This window comes from Stenella coeruleoalba (assembly GCF_951394435.1).
Source record: "Stenella coeruleoalba genome assembly, chromosome: 7".
Classification (NCBI taxonomy): domain Eukaryota; kingdom Metazoa; phylum Chordata; class Mammalia; order Artiodactyla; family Delphinidae; genus Stenella; species Stenella coeruleoalba.
Window position 1 is genome coordinate 41109490 of NC_137153.1, and position 24750 is coordinate 41134239.

The 24750-nt window shown below is 37.9% G+C and overlaps 1 protein-coding gene and 1 pseudogene across 5 annotated transcripts in view; one reads left to right on the plus strand and one right to left on the minus strand.

Annotated features, from left to right (window-relative positions):
* Positions 1-24750, plus strand: part of KIF27 (kinesin family member 27) — an 88167-nt gene that overhangs the window by 30337 nt on the left and 33080 nt on the right. For all 4 annotated transcript variants that reach the window (XM_079926654.1, XM_079926655.1, XM_079926657.1 and 1 more), the window contains 6 exons: positions 3739-3908; positions 4403-4506; positions 6120-6275; positions 9270-9475; positions 15878-16075; positions 23651-23764. In XM_079926654.1, the coding sequence (XP_079782780.1) occupies positions 3739-3908; positions 4403-4506; positions 6120-6275; positions 9270-9475; positions 15878-16075; positions 23651-23764 (948 nt within the window). The remainder of the gene's footprint in view (positions 1-3738; positions 3909-4402; positions 4507-6119; positions 6276-9269; positions 9476-15877; positions 16076-23650; positions 23765-24750) is intronic.
* LOC307189551 (heterogeneous nuclear ribonucleoprotein A1-like) lies at positions 11342-14729 on the minus strand (annotated as a pseudogene). Its single transcript has 2 exons — positions 14701-14729; positions 11342-12292 (listed from the first exon to the last, which is right to left on the minus strand). The product of its transcript is annotated as a heterogeneous nuclear ribonucleoprotein A1-like (transcript).

Below are 24750 nucleotides of genomic sequence, written 5' to 3' on the forward strand. Positions count from 1 at the left end.
ATATCAGTACATACCAAAAAGGCACTTTGGAAGGAAAAAAATTACAAAGTGGTACCAGTCTTTACTTAGGTTTAAAATAATACCATATATGCTGATGATGCTACCATTTTTCATGGATTATAAGACTCACATTTTTTTTTTTCACTTTATCATCTTTGGTGGTAGGATATGTTTTACAATTGATGGTATGTCATAGATGATAGCTTTTTTCTTTTTTGCTGGTATAAAAATAATGGTGTGTCTTACAGTTGATGACATTTTAGATTTGATAAAATATTGTATTATGAAAAGGAAATAAAAGCAATAGGTAAATAATATCACTTTCAGTACTTGACATAATTGTATAGTAAGAAAACCAACAAAAATGTTCTTAAGGGATTTTTTTTCTTTCTTTCTTTCTTTTTCTTTTGGCTGCCTCGAGTCTTAGTTGCGGCATGCGGGATCTTTCTTTTTCATTGCGGTGCGTGGGCTCCTCGTTGCAGCACACAGGCTTCTTTCTAGTTGTGGCATGAGGGTTTTTCTCTCTCTAGTTGTGGTGCGTGGGCTCCAGGGTGCGTGGGCTCTGTAGTTTGTGGCATGCGGGCTCTCGTTGAGGTGCGAGAGCTCAGTAGTTGTGGCATGCGGGCTTAGTTGCCCCGTGGCATGTGGGATCTTAGTTCCCTGACCAGGGATTGAACCCGCATCCCCTGCATTGGAAAGTGGATTCTTTGCTACTGGATCACCGGGGAGGTCCCAAGGGATATATTTTTTAAAACCTCTGGAATCTCCAAACTCACAAAAGTGGAAATATCTGTAAAATCTTTTCTGTTTTTCCTGAATGAATTACATTTTTATTGAGTCACAAAATTCTTATGCATTAAATCCCATACACTGAAGTCAACAGCCTTTTCAGTTTTCATTAAGATTTTATCTTTCACACAAAGCCCATTTTTTTCTCACAAAATAATTAATTAGTTTTGCTTTTTAATCACGTCTTTGCATAGATTGTTGCTCATGATGAAGCAGAGCTGTGTGAGATGTGTCTGCTGAGCTTTGACCAGGTTCCCTTGCCAGCCCAGCACTCATTCCTGCAAAACATACCAAGTTCACAGTAGCAAAATGACAAATTACATCTTATGAACCTTTGTGGAACTCTCAAATTCAACTACAAAATTAAATATGTGAAAGCCACAATCTGTGGTAAATAAGTTACAACACATCTCATGAAACAAAATCAAACGCATCACTAGTGAGAAGAGATTATCTTATTGTATGATGATTGAGAATATTATGCTCAGGTCTGGGTACAACACCTAAGTCAAATTAGATTATTTTTGGAGAAAACCAAGTTGCTGAAGGACCTTGGAGAAAATCTGAAGTAACTCTAGATTTAGTCTGATTCAGAGGAGACATGATAACTACTTTCAAGTATTTGAAGGCTTATCATTACTGTTAGACTTTGTCTCTAGAGCTAGGACCAATAAGAAGCAATAAGGCAATATAAGAGGCAATATAAAGAGGGATTTATTAATGAGAACTGTCAAAGTAATATGAGAGGTCTCAGGGCTTGTGCGGGTCCCCACAGTGAATTTGTTTAAGCAGAGGTTAAATGATAACTTGCAGTATTACAGAGGAGAGTCAAACATGGGATGAGTTGAACTCTAATCTTTAAAGTTCTGTCCAGTCCTGTTGCTATGTAATTCTCGGAAAAAATGGTTAGAATAAAAAAATTGCCTTCTAGTTGGATACACTTAAGTTATCTGAATTATTACTCAGCTTATTGAGTACTTACATTGTGATCAGTGTTGCTTGGGGTATGGTTGAAAATGCAAAAATATTCTTTGTTGGGAGCAGGGAGTGCAGAAGCAACTGAAAGAAGCAGGACCCAACACTTAGGTAGGAAGGGGCCAGATTATAGAAGGCTTGGTGAGCCAGAAGGGGCTAAGAACCATTCTTTAGGGTGGAATGACTGTTAAGGAATTAATTTACTGAATGTTACTCATTGTGGCAGAACCCATTTGGTGTTCATTATTAAGCTGGGTCATTTGCTTTTCTTTGTAAAAAGAAAATTTTAAAGCAAGTTACAATCCCAGAAAACAAAGTTTGATTCTGAACAAAAAGTTTTATTTGCTCCTGAAATAAAGCCCTCCTCCCAGCCCCCACCCCCACCCCCATCAAAGAACAACCTTGAATCCTGTTGGTTATGGTGCAGGTGGCCATGCTAGGTACAATGTGCTTGTTAGATAAATACTTCTTGAGTTGGTTCTTCTGTAAATAATCTCCATACCCCAGAATTGGGAGGCCACCTAGAAAACTTTACCCTCCATCCATCATGGTGCTGATGTGATGGATGGTCTTATTAGGTGACCAACAGTGGAGGCACAAAAATCAAGTATCAAGGAATATCCAGTATCAGGTTGGCTTTCCTGGGAGGTGGTGTGTAAAGGACCTACGTCAATTGAATCTTCACACCATGTGATATACACATTCTACTGTATGTAGTAATTTTAATAGCTTATAATGATTTATATTAATAAATTGAATGTCTCCTCTAAGATCTTATTATTTACCTTTTTTGAGAAATTACCCTCAGGTTTGGTTATAGAGAAGTGGTTAAAAAGGAAATATTTGGTAACAGAAACTAGAATAAAAGTATAAAGGCAATATCTAATTCATTGTTTTCCAAGGTGAATTTTTGAGAACTTAAGGCCAATAGAATAATAATATAGAAAGTTTCCAGGCTAGTCCATGAAAATCTATTTATCCCATGATACATATTAAGTGTCACTTAGAGCATTAATTCAGCTCTCCCTGACTACTACATGTAAAGTCTGAATAAATACATTCAAATTTTCAAATCAGGAATATTTTTCCCTGGCAGAAGGAGTGGTTGTGGCTCTGGATTTCTTCATGTGGTGGGATTTGGATTAGAGGGGAATTGCAGACCCTTAGCAGCACTGCAATTCTCCAAGTGTTCAGAAATGGGAAGATTGTGGTGGGGTGGGTAACAGTTGTCTCCTATTACACTGTGTATGGGCTTCACATTTGTTGGAGAGTGCCTGAGCTATGTTTAAGAGCTGTGATGTTGGGACTTCCCTGGTGGTCCAGTGGTAAACAATCCGCCTTACAGTGCAGGGCCTGGTCAGGGAAGTAAGATCCCACATGCCGAGGGGCAACTAAGCCTGTGTGCCACAACTGTTGAGCTCACATGTCTCAACTAGAGCTGGCGCACCACAACTACAGAGCCCACGCGCCCTGGAGCCTGCGCGCCACAGCTAGAGAAGAGAAAACCCGCAGGCCGCAACTAGAGAGAAGTACACATGCCGCAATGAAAGATCCCGCGTGCCTCAACGAAGATCCCGCATGCCGCGACTAAGACCCAACGCAGCCAAAAATAAATAAATAAATAATAAAGAAATCTTTAAAAAAATATATTAAAAAAAAAAGAGCTGTGATGTTTTCACTCATGCCTCTTTTTGGTTTCATTTTTGAGTGCTATTTTCCCTGAAGCTATACGAGCTTTCTAGAAGAGGAAGAGCTGTGTATAGATTCTGAAAGAAGTGTGTGTCCATGAGGCACAATAGTATTATGAAATGAATTTTGACTTTTTTTGTGGGCGGGGGGGGAATGTATATTTTCAGTGATTGGCTATTTTAAGAGTACCTGTCTAACCTCTTTAAAAAACATTTTGAGTGATAGCATAAAAACAGACACTAAAAATCACGTTTTTTGTTGTTGGGTGGGGGAATCACTTGTAAGGTCTACACAAGTCCTCCTGTATACTCTCTGGATCGACTAGTTGCCGGATTTCGAACACGAAGTCAGATGCTGCTGGGTCACTTAGAAGAGCAGGATGAAGTCCTCCACTGCCAGTTTTCTGATAACAGTGATGATGAAGAGTCAGAAGGCCAAGAGAAATCTGAAATTAGGTATGTTAATATAGACTGATTTAATAAACATAATTACATGATGCAATTAATATATACAGATGTAGGTTTTTTTTCATTAAAGTATATCTTTTTCCATTTAGTAGGAGAGTTAACTGGTTTTTGCTACATGTACTGTCAACTAATGTGTTATGAAACCAGTGTTTGAACACAAGTCATCCGTCTAACAACTGTAAAATAATTTTGCTTTAAAGCGTTTATGGTGGTTGAATTTTAATTTTCAGAGAGAATGATTTTGGATTTCCTAATTCTGCTGCCACAGTGGCAACAAACATGATGAATTTTCCACTGGGTCCAACATGGTGGGGGATATCTTTTTATTTTGTGGAATATTAGTAAGTTCCATTTGTTTTGTATTAATCATTTACAGAATAATTAATCAATTTAAAGAATAATTTGGGGGGAAACTAATTTGAGGGCATATTAGAAACCACTAACAGACAAGTTACCTTTGATCCTGATACTTTTTTTTTTAGACATAAAGGTTGCTCGTGGATTCAAAAGCTAGGCTCTGTTTGTTCTTTTGTTGAATTGAATGATATTCAGGATCAAACACAAAAGTCAAGATTGGAGAATGAAGGTACACAGACTTTCTCAAGTACTTTAGATCTAATATTTATGACACCTCTCTTTTTCTTCAGGCAATAATTTAAGAAGCATCTGGGAATTCTCCAAGACGGGAACTTGATTAGGAGTGCTTTCCTGGCTTTTCCTTTGTGTTCTCTGCTCTACCTCTGAATTTTTGTTCGTTTTTATTCCTTAATGAAAACAGTTTTTCCACCAATCAATTCAAGCTAGAGTTATAGGCTAAATCTCTCAGAATGGGGATTTTATATTCAAACATGAGTTGATATACATTGTACTCTTGACTTATTTAAAATGCATCTTAAGTAATTTACTAGCTCTCTACTGCTTCACTGGCACCCATGCCTACCATTAGTGATATATTTGGCATTAGAGCCAACTTAGTCTAGTGGGTACTTATAATGTTCACAACTGACGAGAATTTATGCATCAAAAAACAGCATAAAAGACATTTATGTTGCAAAAAGTATACGCGGAGATTTTAGCTCATTTCTCTTAGCCTATGTGTGGTCACAACACCAAGAGTAAGAGTACAGAGAATATAAATAACATGATAAGTCCTACACTGTGAAAATAGCATCTTTTTAAGAGCCTATGGGGGACTTCCCTGTTGGCGCAGTGGTTAAGAATCTGCCTGCCAATGCAGGGGACATGGGTTCGAGCCCTGGTCCGGGAAGATCCCACATGCTGCAGAGCAACTAAGCCCACGTACCACAACTACTGAGCCTGCGCCCTAGAGCCCGTGAGCCACAACTACTGAAGGCCGCACGCCTAGAGCCCGTTGTCCACAATAGAAGCCACCGCAATGAGAAGCCTGCTCACCTCAATGAAGAGTAGCCCCTGCTTGCCGCAACTAGAGAAAGCCTGTGTGCAGCAGCGAAGACCCAGTGCAACCAAAGATAAATAATTAAAAATAAATTTGAGCTTATGCATGTAATATTAAAAAATGAAATTGAGATAAATTTTTAAAATGTATAAATAGTGTAGATAAGTGCTACCCAAGTAGCCATCCTTGAACTGTTTGTTACTGGTCTACAACCAGGTAAGAAACTTAATGTCAGGATGTAAATCAGTGCACCAGCTCCTTCATTGAGGAAGTCTCACTGTGAAAAAAATGTCAGCTGAGCTAAAAGAGTGAGGTAATTGATTTATGTTCTAGTACAAGACAGAAACAAACAGTGTGAGGCCACACTCTTATTAGCCTGGGGTAGAGGGAGACTACATTCTCTGATTACCGTAAAACTGTGAGTTAATAGGAAAAAAATTAAAACCTCTACCTATCTGGAGATTTTATATCTTTCTTAAATAACTCGGGTTAAAGAAAAAGTCAAATTGCAGAATATCTAAGGGTAATGAAAAACTGTATCAGAACCTACAGGATATGACTAGAGCATATACATATGTTTTAAGAAAAGGAAAACTCACTGTGAGCTGGGAAACTAAAGTCCCAATTGCTATGTATTTTTTCCTTTTTTTTTCTGTCTGTCCCTTCCTCTGTTTCCTCTAGACTGCTTGTGTATCTGCCTTTTTTTTTTTTAACTCTACTTCTGTCAAATATTTCTGAGCAGATAGTTTTTATTTCTCAGTTTTGTTTCTTTTATTTTAAAGATTTAAAGATTGAATGTCTCCAGGAGAGTCAAGGGTTGAATTTGCAAAAATTAAGGAATTCAGACCTCATACTTACTGAAGCTAAACAAAAAATGAGGGAACTTACTATCAACATCAAGGTGAAGGAAGATCTGATTAAAGAATTAATTAAAACAGGTAATAGTATCCTGTGAACCAGCTTGTATGAGAAAGAAAAGCTTCTAGGGCTTCCCTGGTGGCGCAGTGGTTGAGAGTCCGCCTGCCGATGCAGGGGACATGGGTTCGTGCCCCGGTCCGGGAAGATCCCACATGCTGCGGAGTGGCTGGGCCCGCGAGCCATGGCCGCTGAGCCTGCGCGTCTGGACCCTGTGCTCCGCAACGGGAGAGGCCACAACAGTGAGAGGCCCGCGTACCGCAAAAAAAAAAAAAAAATCTTCTAAAGTTGCTTCTGATGTTGTAACATTTACTTTAATTTTTGATGCTCAGGACTATCCACGTTAGCTTGGAATTCGTTCTAACAAGGTGTGCTCTAGAGCCAGTATGTGGAGGTTAATTATCAAAAGAACTTTGTTATATTTGATTTCATCTATGAATTTTTCTAACCAGTGTGAACTCTGTGTTGTGCTGGAACTCTATGGTACTTAATGTTTTTTGCCACTCTTTAGAAACATTATACTAGGCATCTGGGATAAGTCTGAGATGTTTTCCGAGTTCATTTTTAGTAAATACTTATTTTAAATTATTAGTCTTTATTTTCTTGGATAGTTCATATTTAACCTTAATTATAAACTTTATATTTTAAATGTAGCTAATTTTTGTTTTTCTGAAGATATAAGGATTTGTCCTTGAGAGCTGTCCTCTTGAGTGAGCCAGGCTTTCATCTCCTCCCCTTAATCTACCAGGTTGGGCATATGTACAACATCCTCTCCTCACCCTGCAACTCCGTTAGGCTTGCCTTAAAATGCACATCTCAAGCTTTTGGGGTTCCTCTCACTAATACACTCCAAGTGTAAGCCTTGACTACTCTGAAATTCAGTAAAGAATTGAAGGAATAAGACACACTAGCTTTTCTTTTCCCCAATGTCAATGCAAAACAACTCTGGTCACATTTGGGGAAACTGAAGGAAATACTATCCTCCTCTTCTTCAAGCCCAAGACTATAATCACACTCAAACTACACGAATTGTGGTTCCCAAATCCTCTGCCAGCAAAGAGAAACCTGCCTGGCCTCTCCCTCCTCTTTCCTGCAAGCTTGCTTTCTGACTGTCGGTCCTCCTTTCTCAACTTCCTCTCCTCTAGCTGCTGTCCAATGCGTTTTCCTTTCTCATTCCTAGTGGTGTATGGGCTATGCATCGTCCCAGCTCCAGTTATCCCAGATGTTTGATTTTGACCATTCTCCTTCCTCATAGGCAGGATCAATGCCAGTAAACCTCTCTTAGGAGTATCTAGGAAATGGTTTAGGGGTTTAAATAGCTTCTCTATCCCCATGATTTTAGGGTAGTGAGTGTAGAAATTGAGGCTATCTACCACTCTGAAATAAACGATTTTCTTTCATATAGGTTATCCCACCATGGGATATCTAACTAAACAAGCACACTTTTGTAACCTGGTATACCCATCCTGGTTGCCTTAAAATAGAGGATACCTGAACTTAAACAGAGAAGGTCTTCTTGTTCATAGAACGAAGGGTAGTTTGGAGCTTTCCTAAAGTCCCTTAGAAATGGTGATTAGCAAAAGGGTCAATGTGTACTTACTTTTCCAAGTCCTCTCACTGAAGACTTCCCCAAACAGTAGCTACTTCAGCCAAAATTAATAACAATGACAATTATACTGTATTTCATCAATTTTAATACACACTTTTTTCACATTTTAATATCTCTGAAATCAGGATGCATCTTAAAAATCAGTGGCATTTTAGCATTTTGTCATGGTGTAATTGGTACTGTATATTTTTTTTCTTAGTGGTTCATAAAATATTAGCGTGTTAAACAATTTATGGGATCACAGATTCATTAAAACATTGTTGTCCTATGTATTTTGAAGTTAGTTGAAAGCATAGAATTGTAGAGCCAGAAGACAACTTACAGTGCATTTAGTTCAATAACTCCCTGTATTAAAAAATTAAGAGCTTTACAGTATACCAGTATAACAACCTGTCCTGGTGATTATTCACCCCATGACCTCTAGACTCTTACTTCCCACTGCTGCTAGTTTGCCAGTCTGGTTCAGGACAGTCGACTATTCAGAATAAATCAGAACTAAATTTTTAGGGTCAGTAGCTGGGCTTAGAATGAAAAGAGATATAGAAATACCTATATTCTATTTTTCTCTATGTTCTAAATATTCATAAGAAAAGCATTTTAAAAAAATTATCTTTAACAAGTTAAAATGAAATAAAAAAGGAGAGGGGGCTAGCTCTATATTAAAGGATTCTTAAGAAACATAACAGTAAGATGTACTGTGACCTTGTTTGGATTGTGATTAAAATAGACTAATTGTAAAAGACATTTTGAGACAGTTGGGGAAGTCTGAATAGGAACTGGTGGGTATTAGCATTGTTAGGTGTGATAATAACTTTTTGATTATTTCCATATTCTGTTTAGATGCTTATTGAAGTATACATAGGTGATGGCATTATATCTGGGATTGCTTTAAAGTTTTTAAATAAATTGAAGAAAAAAAGTATAGATGAAGTAGCTGTGGCAAAATCTTGATAACTGTTGAATCTGGGTGATGGACTTTCATTATATTATTTCTCTACTTTTGATATGTTAAAAATTTTTCATAATAGTAAAAGAAAAGAATTCGGAGACAGATTATGGGTGGTAGGAAGACAAAGTGTAGTAAGCAGTAGGCCAGTGAGTCACCCCAAATACCTTTTAACTGAAGTTTGATGCCAGCAAAGGTAAACTGCAAATTCAGAACAAAAGATGAACCAGGGAGAAGATAGAATGGCACCAGATGGGGACAGTCATTAAGGAACTAATTATTAAAAGGACAGGTGGCAAGTTGTGTTTGATGGGGATGGGAGGGACAGCTGGATTTTTAATGCTATGCCTTAAATAGTTACTGCCCAGCTTTTTAAGAGTAGGGAAATTTTATGTTTCTGGTGTTTTACTTAGTTTTTAAACATAATTTATAATTGTTATTACTACTATTATTATTATGAAGGTAATGATGTCAAGTCCGTAAGCAAACAGTATTCTCTGAAAGTAACAAAACTTGAACAGGAAGCAGAACAGGCGAAAGTGGAATTAACTGAAACGCAAAAGCAGCTTGAGGAACTGGAAAACAAAGATCTTTCTGATGTTGCTTTGAAGGTAAAATTACAGAAGGAATTTCGTAAAAAGATGGATGCTGCGAAGCTAAGAGTCCAGGTAATTTAAAAAATATAATTGAGAAAACTTATTTAAGGCTTCCTGATTTTGAGGATTCTTGTACCTAGTTAGGAAAGAAGTAGGATTCAGTTTTTACTAGCGGGAGGAACTGGATGGCAAGTTTTCTTTTCCAGTATGCTGGTGGGTTTACATAGTTTTAGTCTGGGTAGTATATTTCTTCATTCAGGAAGTGTATTATTTTAATCTTTTTATCAAAAACCACATGGTGAGAAATAAAGATAACCACAGAAAATAGTATCCTTTTCTGAAGGATAAAAGATTAACTAATGATTAAATAATACATATATAACATCTGGTATGTATATAGCACTTTCTTGACACTCAACAAATATAAGTGTTTCAGACAGTTTTCTGAAATCATAACTGATTGGTTTAAGAAAGGTTAATAACTTTGAGTACCACATCTTATTCTTAATTTCCTAATGCTGTACTTTGCTATATCCTCAAATATAGCTACAGGTTAAAAATTCTATTCTTTGAGAAGTATTCCATTATAGAGAGATTTTGTGTATGAAGCCGTTCCCAGATGCTTTTGGTATAGTCAGAGTGCTTTGTTAGTTTGCTTATAATGAATTTACTAAAGTGCCTTTTCCAGTTCTTTTGATTCATAATCTTTTTTTTAAAATATTTTATTTATTTTTTCGCTGTGTTGGGTCTTAGTTGCGGCACGTGGGATCTTTCGTTGTGGCATGTGGGCTCTTCACCGTGGTGTGCAGGCTTCTCTCTAGCGCATGGGCTCATTAGTTGCAGTGTGCAGGCTCTCTAGTAGCGTGTGGGCAGGCTCAGTAGTTGTGGTGTGAGGGCTCCAGAGTGCATGGGTTCTGTAGTTGTGGCATGCAGGGTTAGTTGCCCTATGGCATGTGGGTTCTTAGTTTCCTGACCAGGGATCGAACCAACGTCCCCTGCATTGCAATATGGATTCTCAACCACTGGACCACCAGGGAAGTCCCTGATTCATAATCTATTGCTTTCATATTGTTTCCACTGTACATAGAATGGAATTGTACTTAACCTAGTCAGAGCATTAGTTATCTATTTTTGAAACTGTGCCACAGTTATTTTCTTTCAACAAGATAAGTGTTCACCGCACACCTCCTGTGTGCCAGGTCCTGTTCTAGATGGGGATGCAGGAGTGAAAAGAGCAAAAAAGTCCCTTCTTCTAGGGTTTTTAATGCCATCTCAAACATCTGCACATCGCCATTAAAATTTTTTTTTACTTAAGTAGCCTCTCAAGTCAACACCAAGTTAAAATAACGTGACGTGACACTTTGCACTTTCCTTCAGAATACATTTTTTCCCTTAGCAATTCACCTCCGAGAGTCTTGCGATCAATTTTTTAAAATTTCTTGACCGTTAAATTAAGGCTGCGACATCTAACAACGTACTCGTTTTAACAAAACATTAGTAGAACAAAACAATTAAGAGCTTTCCTTTATGATTATTATGAAATTTATTTATAATTTCATAGGTTTTTATCCTACCTTCAGTTCTTTTTTGTTTTTTAAAGACACATTTATTCAGCGTCGTGATCAGACTATTACAGTTAGCAATCAACAGCATGAGTGCAAAAAAAAAAACCTACATTAAATAAAACCCTTTGTTGGAATGCTTTACACTTTCCGCAGAACAGAAACTAAAATAACCTGTTACACAACTAGGCACAAATACAGCCCTTGAGTTTTTTTTGCCCATACACATGAGTATTGTCTAAAACATGTCTTCTTTGTAGCAGCTAGACCCTGCCACCGCTGTGCTTGGCCGAGTTCACAAATCTCTTGTAACCTGTAGCTTCCCTGTCACTCTCCTGGCTCTCCTCTCCTGCTAAACTTTGTTTCCTGGCAGTAATTAAAACCTTCTGCCACTGCCGTAGCTACTGCTGCTGCTGGAATTACCATAGCCACTTTGGTTTCGTGGTTTGGCAAAGTATTGGCCTCCACCACCATAGGGGCCAGAACTTCTGCCTCCAAAGTTTCCTCCTTTCATGGGTCCAAAATTTGAAGATTGATTGTTGTAATTGCCAAAATCATTGTAGCTTCCGCCACCTCCAAAATGGCTTCCGTCATTACCAAATCCATTACTGCCATCCCCACTGCCACCATATCCCCCCCCACCACGGCTGCCACCAAAGGCATCTCAACCACTGACGTTCCCTCCACGAGCAGAGTTGTCATTCCCACCAAAACCCCCTCCACGACCACCACCAAAGTTTCCAGAACCACTTCGACCTCTTTGGCTGGATGAAGCGCTAGCCTTCTCTTGCTTAGATAGGGCTTTCCTTACTTCACAGTTGTGGCCGTTCACTGTGTGATATTTCTGAATGACAGTCTTGTCTGCGGCGTCATGGTCATCAAAGGTTACAAAAGCAAAGCCTCTGTTTTTGCCACTGCCTCAGTCGGTCATGATTTCAATCACTTCAGTTCTCCCACACTGTTCAAAATAATCTCTTAGGTGATGTTCTTCAGTGTCTTCTTTAATGCCACCAACAAAAATTTTTTTCACGGTTAAGTGGGCACCAGGTCTTTGAGAATCTTCTCTTGAGACGGCCCTCTTTGGTTCCCCAACTCTTCCATCCACCTCGTGTGGCCTCGCATCCATGGCCGCATCCACCTCCTCTGCAATGGCATACGTGACAAACCCGAAGCCTCTGGAGCACCTGGTGTTTGGACCCCTCGTTACCACACAGTCTGTGAGCGCTGCCCGCTGCTCAGGTGGCTCCTCAGATTCGCATCAATTGTTTCAAAGCTCAGACGTCTGATGAGGAGCTTCTGCAGCTGTTCGGGCTCTTTGGGAGACTGACTTAGACACGACAGCAGTAGAGGGGGGAGGCTTCAATGATGCTTACTTGGCGGCATCCACGGGCAGAAAGGTTATCCTACCTTCAGTTCTGATTGTAATTCTTATACTCAGTATTAATAAGTAAGAACCGATCTTGTACTGGTCATCTGTCTATTCAGATTTTCTATTTCTTCATGATTCAGTCTTGGAAGACTGTGTGTATCTAGGGATTTATCCATTTCTTCTAGGTTATCCAATTTTTTGGTGTATAATTGTTGATCATACTCTTTTTTGTCTTTTTTTTTGGCTGTGTTGGGTCTTCATTGCTGCGCACGGGCTTTCTCTAGTTGCGGTGAGTGGGGGCTACTTTTCGTTGTGGTGCACAGGTTTCTCACTGTGGTGGCTTCTCTTGTTGCAGAGCATGGGCTCTAGGCACGCGGGCTTCAGTAGGTGTGGTACGTGGGCTCAGTAGTTGTAGCTCGCAGGCTCTAGAGCTCAGGCTCAGTAGTTGTGGCACATGGGTTTAGTTGCTCCACCGCAACTGAATGTGGGATCTTCCCAGACCAGGGCTCGAATCCATGTCCCCTGCATTGGCAGGCGGATTCTTAACCACTGCGCCACCAGGGAAGCCCCTGATCATACTCTTTTAGGGTCCTTTGTATTTCTGTGGTATCAGTAGTGACTTCTCTTTCATTTTTGATTTTATTCACTTGAGCCCTCTCTTTTTTTCTTTCTGAGTCTGGCTAAATTGTCGATTTTATTTACCTTTTCAGAAAACCAGCTCTTAGTATCACTGATCTTTTCTATTGTTTTTTTAGTCTCTATTTCATTTATTTCTTCTCTGACCTTTATTATTTCCTTTCTTCTACTAACTTTGGGCTTTGCATGTTCTTCTTTTTCTAGTTCCTTTAGGTGTAATGTTAGATTGTTTATTTGAGATTTTTCTCGTTTCTTGAGGAAGGCCTGTATCACTGTACACTTCCCTCTTAAAACTGCTTTTTTTGTGTCGCATAGATTTTGGACAGTTGTGGTTCCATTTTCACTTGTCTCAAGGTATTTTTTGATTCTCCTTTGATTTCTTTGTTGACCCATTGGCTGTTTAGTAGCACATGGTTTAGTCTTCATGTGTTTGTGTTTTTTCCAGTTTTCTTGAAATAGCCAAAATTATTATTTTTCTAAGGAAGTTATTATATTAACCATATAAATCTATAGCTTAAGCCTTGTGTGTGGATTTAGCAAAGATTATTTTTATGGTTGTGATTAAAAGATTAAATGAAAGATTATTAATAGGGTTTGAATTATCATGTTCTTTTTGTTTTCCATGTTTCTTGTTGTGTATCTTTTTCTGCTGAGGGTACTGATGAGGAAAGGAAAGAACTTAATTAAATTCAAAAGAAACATCTCATAGAAGGAGGACTGAAAGAAGTGTCCCACATAGTTTTAGAGATTTCTGTGCCTTTGCCATATGCATGCACAACTGATGGGGATTGGGATGCTAAAGATGATAAGGATGGTGGTGGGGATGAGAAGTGTGATAGTTAAGTATCTACCAAGTGCTATATACATACTAGATGTTTTATATGTATTATATGTATTACTTAATCATTACTTAATCCTTTGAAGTGGGTATTTTTATTTATTTATTTATTTTTTTTTTTTGCGGTACGCCGGCCTCTGTGCCACCAGGGAAGCCCTGAAGTGGGTATTTTTACACTCTTACAAATGAGGAAGCTAAGGTTTACAAAGGTAAAATAACTCACTCAGTCACATAATTGTGATGATAATAATGGTTTTCAGTACTCTAACATTTCATACCATTTTAACATTGAAATACTAGTGGTTTTATTGGTATAATGAAGTTATTTTAGTTTTTAAAACTTAAAAAATTTTAATTAAAAAAAATCTAAAATCTGTATTCTTGGTCTTTAGATATATATAGCATTATATGCTGCATTATATGCTCTGTTTAATACTAACAGAGGTGCACGTTTGAGCATCTGTGGAATAAGTGCAAATGACAAACCTCTCTCACTTTTAAATAAGATTATCAGTACTTATACTGATATCTTCAATATCATGTGGAAAAGACACTAAAATTCTAGTATTAACATTTTTTACTCCAGTATTGCAATACTGTCAAATATAAGTGACAGGGGCTTCCCTGGTGGCACAGTGGTTGAGAGTCCGCCTGCCGATGCAGGGGACGTGGGTTCATGCCCCGCTCCAGGAAGATCCCACATGCCGCGGAGCGGCTGGGCCCGTGAGCCATGGCCGCTGAGCCTGCGCGTCCGGAGGCTGTGCTCCGCAATGGGAGAGGCCACGACAGTGAGAGGCCCGCATACCGCAAAAAAAAAAAAAAGTGACAAAGCCAGGGTCCAAATCCAGGCATGGGAAACTGCAGAGTCCTGTGGCCTCCAAGCTAGTAGTACTCCAAGTAGTCCATCTGCAGATTGTTCATTATTGGTCTGCAGTGAGATAAAGGTAAATGGGAGCACAGCTTCTCTCATCAACAAAGTCTTGCATGAAAACATCATCAGCTGAATCTAATAATGTGCTTCATGGTGCAGGCTGACAACAGTCTGTGAGTGGTACTGGTCCACAGACCACATTTTGAGTAGCGCTGCTCTAAGCTACAATGCCTCTGTGAATACTTAGTTTAATTAAAACAAAATGTGTTTATGTCAACAATTTATCGCCAAGATAAAGAAAATAATTAATCATAGTCTGCATAACTTACAAATGACCTCACCTTAACTTTTTTATGTCACATAAGAGGTACTTACTTAGTGTAACGCTAAAGTACAGCATACAAATCTAATATATGTTTGCTTGTTTGATCAGGATTAAATTGAAATACTCTGGTATTTTATATTAGTAAACTCTTCAAAAAATTTTAATGCTGTCTATGGATAACTTTACCTAGAGAGGAAAAGCCTTATTTAAGGTAATTAAAATAGTAATTACAATGGTTGGTCACTCTCAGGGAAAATGGTATCATTTCTGATCATCTTAACTCAGGGATTAATGATTTAGGCTGCAGCTGGATATTAAAGATGAGCACAGTGGAATACTATGCAGTCATATAGAAAGAACAAATCTATGAGAAAACACCTCTAAGATACGTTAAACAGAAAAAAAGGGGAGGTGGAGAATAGTCTACCTAGAACATAAAGTTACTTATGTGCATATAAATTATTTCTCAAGGAATATTTAAGAAATTGGTAATTTTGTTTCAGGAAACAGGACAGGTAGATTAGGCGTCTGAGAGAAGAGTCATTTTAAATATAAGTTTAGTTTTGTATTGTTTTAATTTTTATTATGTACATAAAATATTTTAAAATTAAAACAATAAAAAAAGCAACGATGTCAATTTTGTTCTGTTTGGCTGTCAGCACCAGGAAGTCTCATTATTCTTTATATCTGGTGAAAATTATGATATTTGCTTGACTGTAAAAGTAGAAATGTAGAAAACAGTTGTGAAACTATCAAGAATAAATTAAAATCTAGGCAAAAATGCCTACCTGCGTCATTAAATGAAAAGTTTAAGTTTAGTGGAGGGATATGAGAGGTGCAGTTTTTCATTTTGAAATATTCATATGATCCCAGGTCTTACAGAAGAAGCAACAAAATAGTAAGAAATTGGCATCACTGTCGATCCAAAATGAGAAACGTGCTAATGAACTAGAGCAGAATGTAGATCACATGAAGCATCAAAAGGTACAGCTGCAAAAAAGACTTCAAGAAGAAAATGAGAAAAGGAAGCAACTGGATGCAGAAATTAAGCGGAGTCAACAAAAAATCAAAGTAATATTGTCATACTTTCCTGCTAAGCATAATATGAAATGTTCAATGGCTCAGAGCTAATGTAACCAAGGTCTTGATTCAGTTGGCTTGTGAGGTATCTCACCTTGGCCTGTCCTTGGCTGCTGTCCTCATTCACTTTAAAACTTTGTTGATCTACATAGTAAAAGCTATTTATTGAATTCTGAGTACTGTCTTGAAGGCTTTGACTTCCCAAAAGAAAGTGCCGTGATAATTTCTGTAACTAGGATCTTAACTTCAGTTGAGGCTGTCAAAAACACAAATTTATAAAGCTGACTTTCTAAAAAAATATCTAACATTTGAATAGGATTTGCCATTTTCAAAGTGCTTTGACATGCATTGTCCATGTGGCAGCATAGAAAAAAGTACAAGGTAAAATGGTACCATTCATTCATAGTGTGCAGAAAAGTGATCAGACCTGTATGCCCAGCCGTTCTATAGAATGGATTGGGCTGGGGAGGAACTAGTGGTGTCAGCCTGGGCTCTGGAGCCAGGCTTGCATGTATTCAATCCCAACTCTCTCAGTTCCTGGCTAGATAAGATCATTTACTGAGAAAAATCACTTACCCTCTCTGTGTCTGTTTATTCTTATCTAAGATGGCCTTATCATACTTGCCTCAGTAGGGCTCTTTTGAAGAAGAGAATGATGATAATGATCATAATAACAACAACAAATACTTATCTAGCACTGTGTACCAGGCTCTGTTCTGTTCAAATGTTAAGCCAGACCCAAGGTTTGGAACATAATTAGAGATTTCCTAGATTTTAAACTTTGGAAAATAATATATTCTCAGACCTTCAAAAAAAAATTGACAGAATTTAGTGATGGAAGGGAACTTAAAAGAGCATTTAAGCCAAATTACTGATTCTTTTTTTTTTTTAATCAGCTTTATTGAGATATACTTCACATATCATACAGTTCACCCATGTAAAGCGTACAGTGAGTTTTGGTATATTACATTATTGATTTTTATAAAATAATATAACATGAAATTGACCATTTTAACTTTGTTTAAGCATATAGCTCAGTGCCATTAATTACATTCGGTGTTGTGCAACCATCACCACTGTCTTTTTCCAAAACTTTTTCATCACCCTTAATAGACACTTGGTAACCATTAGCAATAATTCCCTTTCCCCTCTTCCCCCCAAGCCCCTGGTAACCCTAATCTACTTCTCTCTTTATGAATTTGCCTATTCTAGATATTTCATAAAAGTGAAATCATACAATATTTGTCCTGTATCTGGATTTTTTCATTTAGCATCATGTTTTCAAGGTTCAGCCATGTTGTAGTATATATCAGAACTTCATTCCTTCTTATGGCTGGGTAATATTCCGTTGCATACACATTTTATTTCTGCATTTATCTGATAGGCACTTGGGTTGTTTCCACGTTTTGGCTATCGAATAATGCTGTGATAAACATTGGCATAGAAGTAACTGTTCAAGTGCCTGCTTTCAATTTGGAATTGAAATACCTAGGTGTGGAATTGCTGGGTCATATGCTAATTCTATGCTTAGCTTTTTGAGGAACCACCAACTGTTTCTGATAGTGGCAGCACCATTTTACATTCCCACCAGCAATGTATGAGGGGTCTGATTTCTCTGCATGTTCATCAACACTTGTCATTTTCTGTTTCTTTTTTATTATAGTCATCCAAGTACATGTGAAGTGGAATCTCGTTGTGGTTTTGATTTTCATTTCCATAATGACTAATGGTATTGAACACCTTTTCATGTGCTTATTGCCCGTTTGTATATCTTCTTTGGAGAAATGTCTTTTCAAGTTCTTTGTCTACTTTTTAATTGGGTCGTCTCTTTGTTGTTGAGTTGTGGGAATTCATTATGTATTCTGGACATTAAACTTTATCAGATACATGACTTCCAAATATTTTTTTCCATTCTGTAGATTATCTTTACATTTTCTCTTTTTTTTAAATTTTATTTATTTATTTATTTTTGGCTGTGTTAGATCTTCATTTCTGTGCAAGGGCTTTCTCTAGTTGTGGTGAGCGGGGGCCACTCTTCATCGTGGTGCACGGACCTCTCATTCTCATGGCCTCTCCTGTTGCGGAGCACAGGCTCCAGACGCACAGGCTCAGTAGTTGTGGCTCACGGGCCCAGTTGCTCTGTGGCATGTGGGATCTTCCCAGACCAGGGCTCGAACCCGTGTCCCCTGCATTGGCAGGCAGATTCTCAACCAGAGAAGCCCTTTACATTTTCTTGATAATATTCTTTGATGCACCAAAGTTTTACATTTTTTATGAAGTTCCAGTTTATCTATTTTTCCTTTTGTTGCTTGTGCTTTTAGTATCATATCTAAGAATCCGTTGCCAAATCTAAGGTCATAAGGATTTACCCCTATGTTTTCTTCTGGAATCTTATGGTTTTAGCTCTTATATTTAGGTTCCTGGTCCATTTTGAGTTAATTTTTGTATATGGTGTGAGGTAGGGGTCCATCTTCATTCTTTTGCATGTGGAAATCCAGTTGTTCCAGCACCATCTATTGAAAAGACTATTCTTTCCCTGTTTAATGGACTTGGTACCCTTGTCAAAAATCAATTGGCTGTAGATTTATGGATTTATTTCTAAACTTTCAGTTCTATTCCATTTGTCTATATGTCTATCCTTGTGCAAGTACACACTGTTTTGATTACAGTAGCTTTGCAGTAGATTTTGGGAAGTAAGTCCTCCAACTTTGTACTTTTTCAGGATTGTTTTGGCTATTTGAGGACTCTTGAAATTCCACATGAATTTAAGGGTCAGCTTTTCCATTTCTGCAAAAAAGGCCATTGGAATTTTTTTTTTAATGCTTTAATTGTGTTTAATGCATGGTTCTTTTTTTTTTACAGCAGCACTCAACAAATTTTTATTTTCAAATTATTCCTTTTACGACGATCTGTTCTTGGGTTTTTCTCTGTAGATCCACTTTTTAAAAATTTATTTATTTTCTTTATTTTTTTGGCTGCATCTGGTCTTAGTTGAGGCATGCAGGATCTTTCGTTGTGGTGCAGGCTCTTTGTTGTGGCACAATGGCTTCTCTCTAGTTGTGGTATGTGGGCTTCTCTCTAGTTGTGGCATGCAGGTTTTCTCTCTAGTTGTGGTGCGTGGGCTCCAGGGTGCGTGGACTCTGTAGTATGCAGCACACAGGCTCTCTCATTGAGGCGCACAAGCTCAGTAGTTGTGGCGCGTGGGCTTAGTTGCCCTGCGGCATGTGGGATCTTAGTTCCCTGACCAGGGATTGAATGCAAGTCCCCTGCATTGGAAAGTGGATTCTTTACCACTGGACCACCAGGGAAGTCCCAGCCATTGGATTTTTTTTTTTTTTTTTTTTTTTTTTGCAGTACACAGGCCTTTCACTGTTGTGGCCTCTCCCGTTGCGGAGCACAGGCTCCGGATGCGCAGGCTCAGTGGCCGTGGCTCACAGGCCCAGCTGCTCCATGGTATGTGGGATCCACCCAGACTGGGGCACGAACCCGTGTCCCCTGCATTGGCAGGCGGACTCTCAACCACTGTGCCACCAGGGAAGCCTGCGGCCATTGGAATTTTGATATGGATTGTGTTGACTATGTAGATCTCTTAGTGTAGTATTGGCATCATGACAATATTAAGTTTTCCTATCCATGAGGATGGGGCATCTTTTCATTTATTTAAATCTTCTTTAATTTCTTTCAGAATGTTTTATAATTTTTAGTGTACTAGTCTTTTACCTCCTTGGTTAAATTTATTCCCAGATATTTTATTATTTTAGATGTTATTATAAATGGAATTGCTTTCTTAATTTCCTTGAGTTACTCATTCTAAATAATAATGGTAATAATCATTATTATAGCAGTAAATAATATTTATTATTTGTCTTCAGTCAGTACTGTGCTAAGCACTTATGTGCTTTATCTCATTTGTCTTTTTCTCTTCCTGTATTTTCATCTTTTCCTTTTCTCCTAGATTCTTTCTTTAAACATCTTAGACTTTTCTCATCCTAAAATTATTCTCCTTCAACTTTATACTTCTCTCTCTCACTTCTCCCCTTTATAACCAAACTTCTTGGAAAAGTTTACTATATTTGATTCTGTTTCCTTTCCTTTCATTTGTTCTCTTCTCCTCTCCAGTCTGGTTTCTGGGTCTTGGCTGTACCGTTCACTTCAAAGCTCTTGAGAAGTTCACTAGTGCTCTCTCTGTCACACCTCAGCTGCATCCACCATAGTTCACCACTCCCTCCATCTTGAAATATTTCCCCCTTTGCCTTTGTGAAATTATACTCACCTTGTTTTTTCTTCTCTGATTGCTTGTTCTTTGTCTTTGCTAGCTTATCCTACACTATCGTTTCCTACCTATGGAAATTACTCAGGGCTCTAGCCTATGCCCTCGTATCTTCCATACTCTGTCCTGGGTGACCTCTCACCTTGTCTTCTTCCATGACTGCAGTTTAACTCTGACAACTCCCAGATTTAATCCTTAATACCAGATTTGCCATTTGAGCTCTGGATTCATATATCCAACCATTGACATCTTTATTAGGTTGTCTTATAGGTGAATTCCCTTACTTACCTCGCCACTATTCCTCCTCCCTGCTCCCTTCATGGGAGAGAAAATATAGTTTTCCAGTGTACTTTACATGACATTTCAATGCATTCAGATGGGTAAGCTAGAAATTTAGCAGTCATCCTTGACTCTGTCCTCTTCCTCATTACGCATATCCAATGAATCACAAAGTCCTATAAATTGAGTCTTCTAAATATCTTGAATCTGTTCAATTCTCATTTCGCTGACAACAGCCTAGTCTGTTCGTTCCTGTCCTTCCTCCAGTGTGAGGATCAGGCCTGCCTGTCAGTCCTGTGGTCTTTGGGTCTCAGCTTCTCATCTCTCATGAACCCTGGCTTAAAGCAACAAGACATAGCACTCTCTAAATCTATGTTTAGGGAAAAGAAAAATACTTTTGAGCAGAATGCATAGTCTGCTGAAATGCAACTCTGCCTGTAACTTAAACTTTTTACATTCTTATCTAGGGTAATTTTGTTCCTTCTCTCATTCTAGGGAAATGTGACCCATTTAAGGGGAGAATGAGTATTCCAGAGAAAGGAACAGTCTGCCCCGAAGATATATTGAAGTTTCTACTACTTAATGCAAAAGCAAAACCTACTCAGAGTCCTAAGGGATATCTTGTCTTCTGTTTGGAGCTAACTGTCTAACATTCCATTTTTCACTTGACTAAACCATTTCCAGAGAATACTATGACTTCTGCATAGGTTCTCCATGTTCTTCTGCATGTTCTTCTGCATAGGTTCTTCAGTTCTTAACTGAAGACTATGGATGAGCTATAAAGGAAAGGTATAGGAACCCCTGAAATGTGACCTGGGATTTTTACTTCTCTAAGCACCAATTTCCTCATCTATAAAATGGGATTTATAATGGTATCTGTTTCATAGGATTATTGTGAGGATTAAATGGGATAATTAAATAGATGTAAAAAGCATAGCACAGTACCTGGTAGACAGTTATTTTACTATTATAATAGAGATTACAATATAAGGTAAAGGTAATTATGTCTAGAGCAACATGCAAAAGAGGGGATTAGACCACCTGCAGTACACTTTCAAAGCATTTGTAGAAGAATAGGAATAGTAGGCAGTCAGCTCCAGTATAAGGTGCCTTTATTTCAGCATCCTGAAGTTGCTGTGACTGTGACAGGGGCTAACTTATAACTGTGAACTAGAGCTAGGGAAGCATGAAAAATTAATGGGTAGTAAATATAACAGGGTCCAAATGCACTCATAATTCAACTCAAGTGGGCATAGAAAATTTATCTAGTCTATAGCAGACCTGTGTTCCTTATGACACCCCTCCCACCCTGCCCTGCCCAAACCATGTCACGAGAATTTCTGGAAATATCATGGGAACTAACCACATTACCAGTCTGTCCAAACCTTATTCTGATAGTTTAAACATTTCCTTCAAATAATTCTCAGTTCTCTTGAATAAGAATATTCAGTCTCTTGGCCTCTTCCTCCCCATGATTCTCAAAGATAGAGTCTGGTATATGTGGTGTTCTGGTGTGTAGCTTTATTGCATCACATGGTGTTGAAGGGGAAGGGACTTTCTGAGTTTCATTTGGTCCTTGGATGTGACTGGCTGGAATCTGCTCTCTCTTGTTCACCTTTCCCTGCTGGCACTTGATATGAAGCCAGTATAGTTCATAGATTGGTCTCACTTTCAGCTTAGAGCCTGGAGGTGCTTTGGCTTCATCTCATCTCCTAATGGCATTATAAATCCCTGTTGAGATTATTAGATCTTCCATCTAGCTTGCTAGCCCAGTGGCCTGTCCTCACCTTCAGTTTTGGGGTCAATTCCCCACAATAACTGACCCCTATTTGTTCTCAACTCAGGATCCTCATCATCTGAGCCCAAGAAGTCCAATCAGTCTCTGTTTCCTGATCATACTTCTCTGTTCTTTCAGCAAGACTGGGCAGATCCATGTGTGTGTGAGGCCTCTGCGCTGCAGTCCTCATTTTCTCCGTCTGCTCCCAGTGATACCTTTATTTATCATCCCCTTTCTGGGCCAAAACTCAGAGAGAAGAAAATTGGGACACACATCTTTTTTACTGTCTCTTTTCTCCTTTCTGCCATTTCCAGGGCTGGAAAATGGTAGACTTCCCTTTTACTTCCTTTTTATCAGTACTTCTGAAATTACCTATGGAAAAGATACAAGTTTCATTTTATTATTAATTTGTCACAGCCCAATACCTTTGTAAAACAAGAACTAGTAGAAAAATGAAATAAAAACTAAAATATACAAGTCTATCTTTTAATTATTAGATTCAACAGACATAAAATTATTCTGTTAAATTTTTGTAAAAGGTTCTAAACACTTACTTTTAATTTCTGTACTTATCCATCGTGGACCAGTAAGGAATAGCAGTGTGGACCAGTTCACTTTGAGTTCATGGCCTCCTTCCTGATTCCTGCTAAGCTTTGGTGGTGGATGGCAACATCGTCTCTAAACCCCAGTAGAACACAAGGGCCCTCTTGACATGACTCTTAAGATGTGAATGGAAACTAAAGGAATTTGGAAAATACTCTTCAGAGGACCATGATCAATCTTGAAAGACTATTTTCATGCTGCAGAATCTGATTTTTGAATGCTGGAAACTGAATATAACTTTTCTTTTTACATTTCTCCTGTGATAAATTCTAATATCCCCATTGCAGATGGGTGCCTTGGGTGGACTAACTGAAGGTAATGAACTCAGAAAGGCAGAAGAAAAGAGCAAATTTATAATTTTCATACTCTTATCCCTGTTATGCAAATTTGTAACACTGGCAAAGAATGAAAAAAAATACCTAGTTTTTCTAGTAAATCCTGATTTTTACTGTGAGATTTTATTGCTTGAATGAGGGGCTAACATTATTTTCTTCTTAAATGGTCCCAACCTTCATCTACTCGTTTTCTTTCTTTTTGCAACTAAGAAAGTAAATGTTAAAATGATTATCTGCATAAATATTTAATGATGACCATGTAGTAAAAGCAATAAGGTGTTTTCAATTCCTGTTATTTATAGGAACTACAGTTAAAAACAGAACAGGGAGAAGGTCTAAAACTGAAAGCTGAGGACCTTGATGCATTTAAGATGAAAAGGAGAAAAGGTTCGTTTGGAAGTATAGACCAACTCCAGGTTTGTCGATTCTATTTAGTGTTTCCTGGTTTCACTTCAATTTGATGATTGTCTAAGTAGGGGTAAAAAGTGGTGGACTCTGAATAAAATCTTCAAACACTAGATTTTGCCACTCAAGTACAAAATTTCTAATATTTCTTCTGAATTTTTTGTGTTATTAAAAAATTAATTTCCCATCCGGAAATGTGCTGTATTCTTATTTCAGTAGAAATGGGTTTATCTGAATGTTGAGGAATGTAAACATGAAAACTAGATTGTATTTATTCCCATGTCAAGACTGGTTTATTCACCTGGAAACATATATTTCTAAAGATAAGAGATCTCTACTCAAGCACAACCAAATTGTATATGCACCATATATAATATATTAAAAAGCTATTGTTTTAGTGCCACATTTAAAAAATGAAATCCATAGATTAATATCAAAGTTCAAAGAAACAAAGTTTTAATTTTATGTAAATTAGAAATGGCAGTTCTAAAAGTCTTGAAGATTAATGTGCTTAAAACTGTAATTACCCTCAAATGCAAATACATCACCTAAATTCTGAAAAATTTATTTGCTCTCTCTTCTTAAACCTTATATATTTTAATAGTAAAATTTAGGACATGAATGTATTCTCAGTTATTTTACTAGTGTATTTTAGAAATTAGTTGAAGAGCTCTCTCTCTGACGTGCTTGGTAATATTTCTGGGTGGAAGGGTATGTGGGGGAGTAGGTGAGGTAGGAATGCATAGAATAGTTAGACCTGCTTTTCAAAATGTTAAGGATCTAAATTTTAAATGAATACAATAATAGATTCCCACAGCTTGCACTGATTATGTTGGGTTAAAAATAATAATAAAACAAACAAACAAACAGAGACCTTCATGCTTTTTAATGTTGTAAAACAACATTTTCCAGAATTTGACTCTAAACAAGAACAAGATTATACATTAATCAATATGACTATCCAAAGACCTTTTAATAGGACATTGATTTGATATGA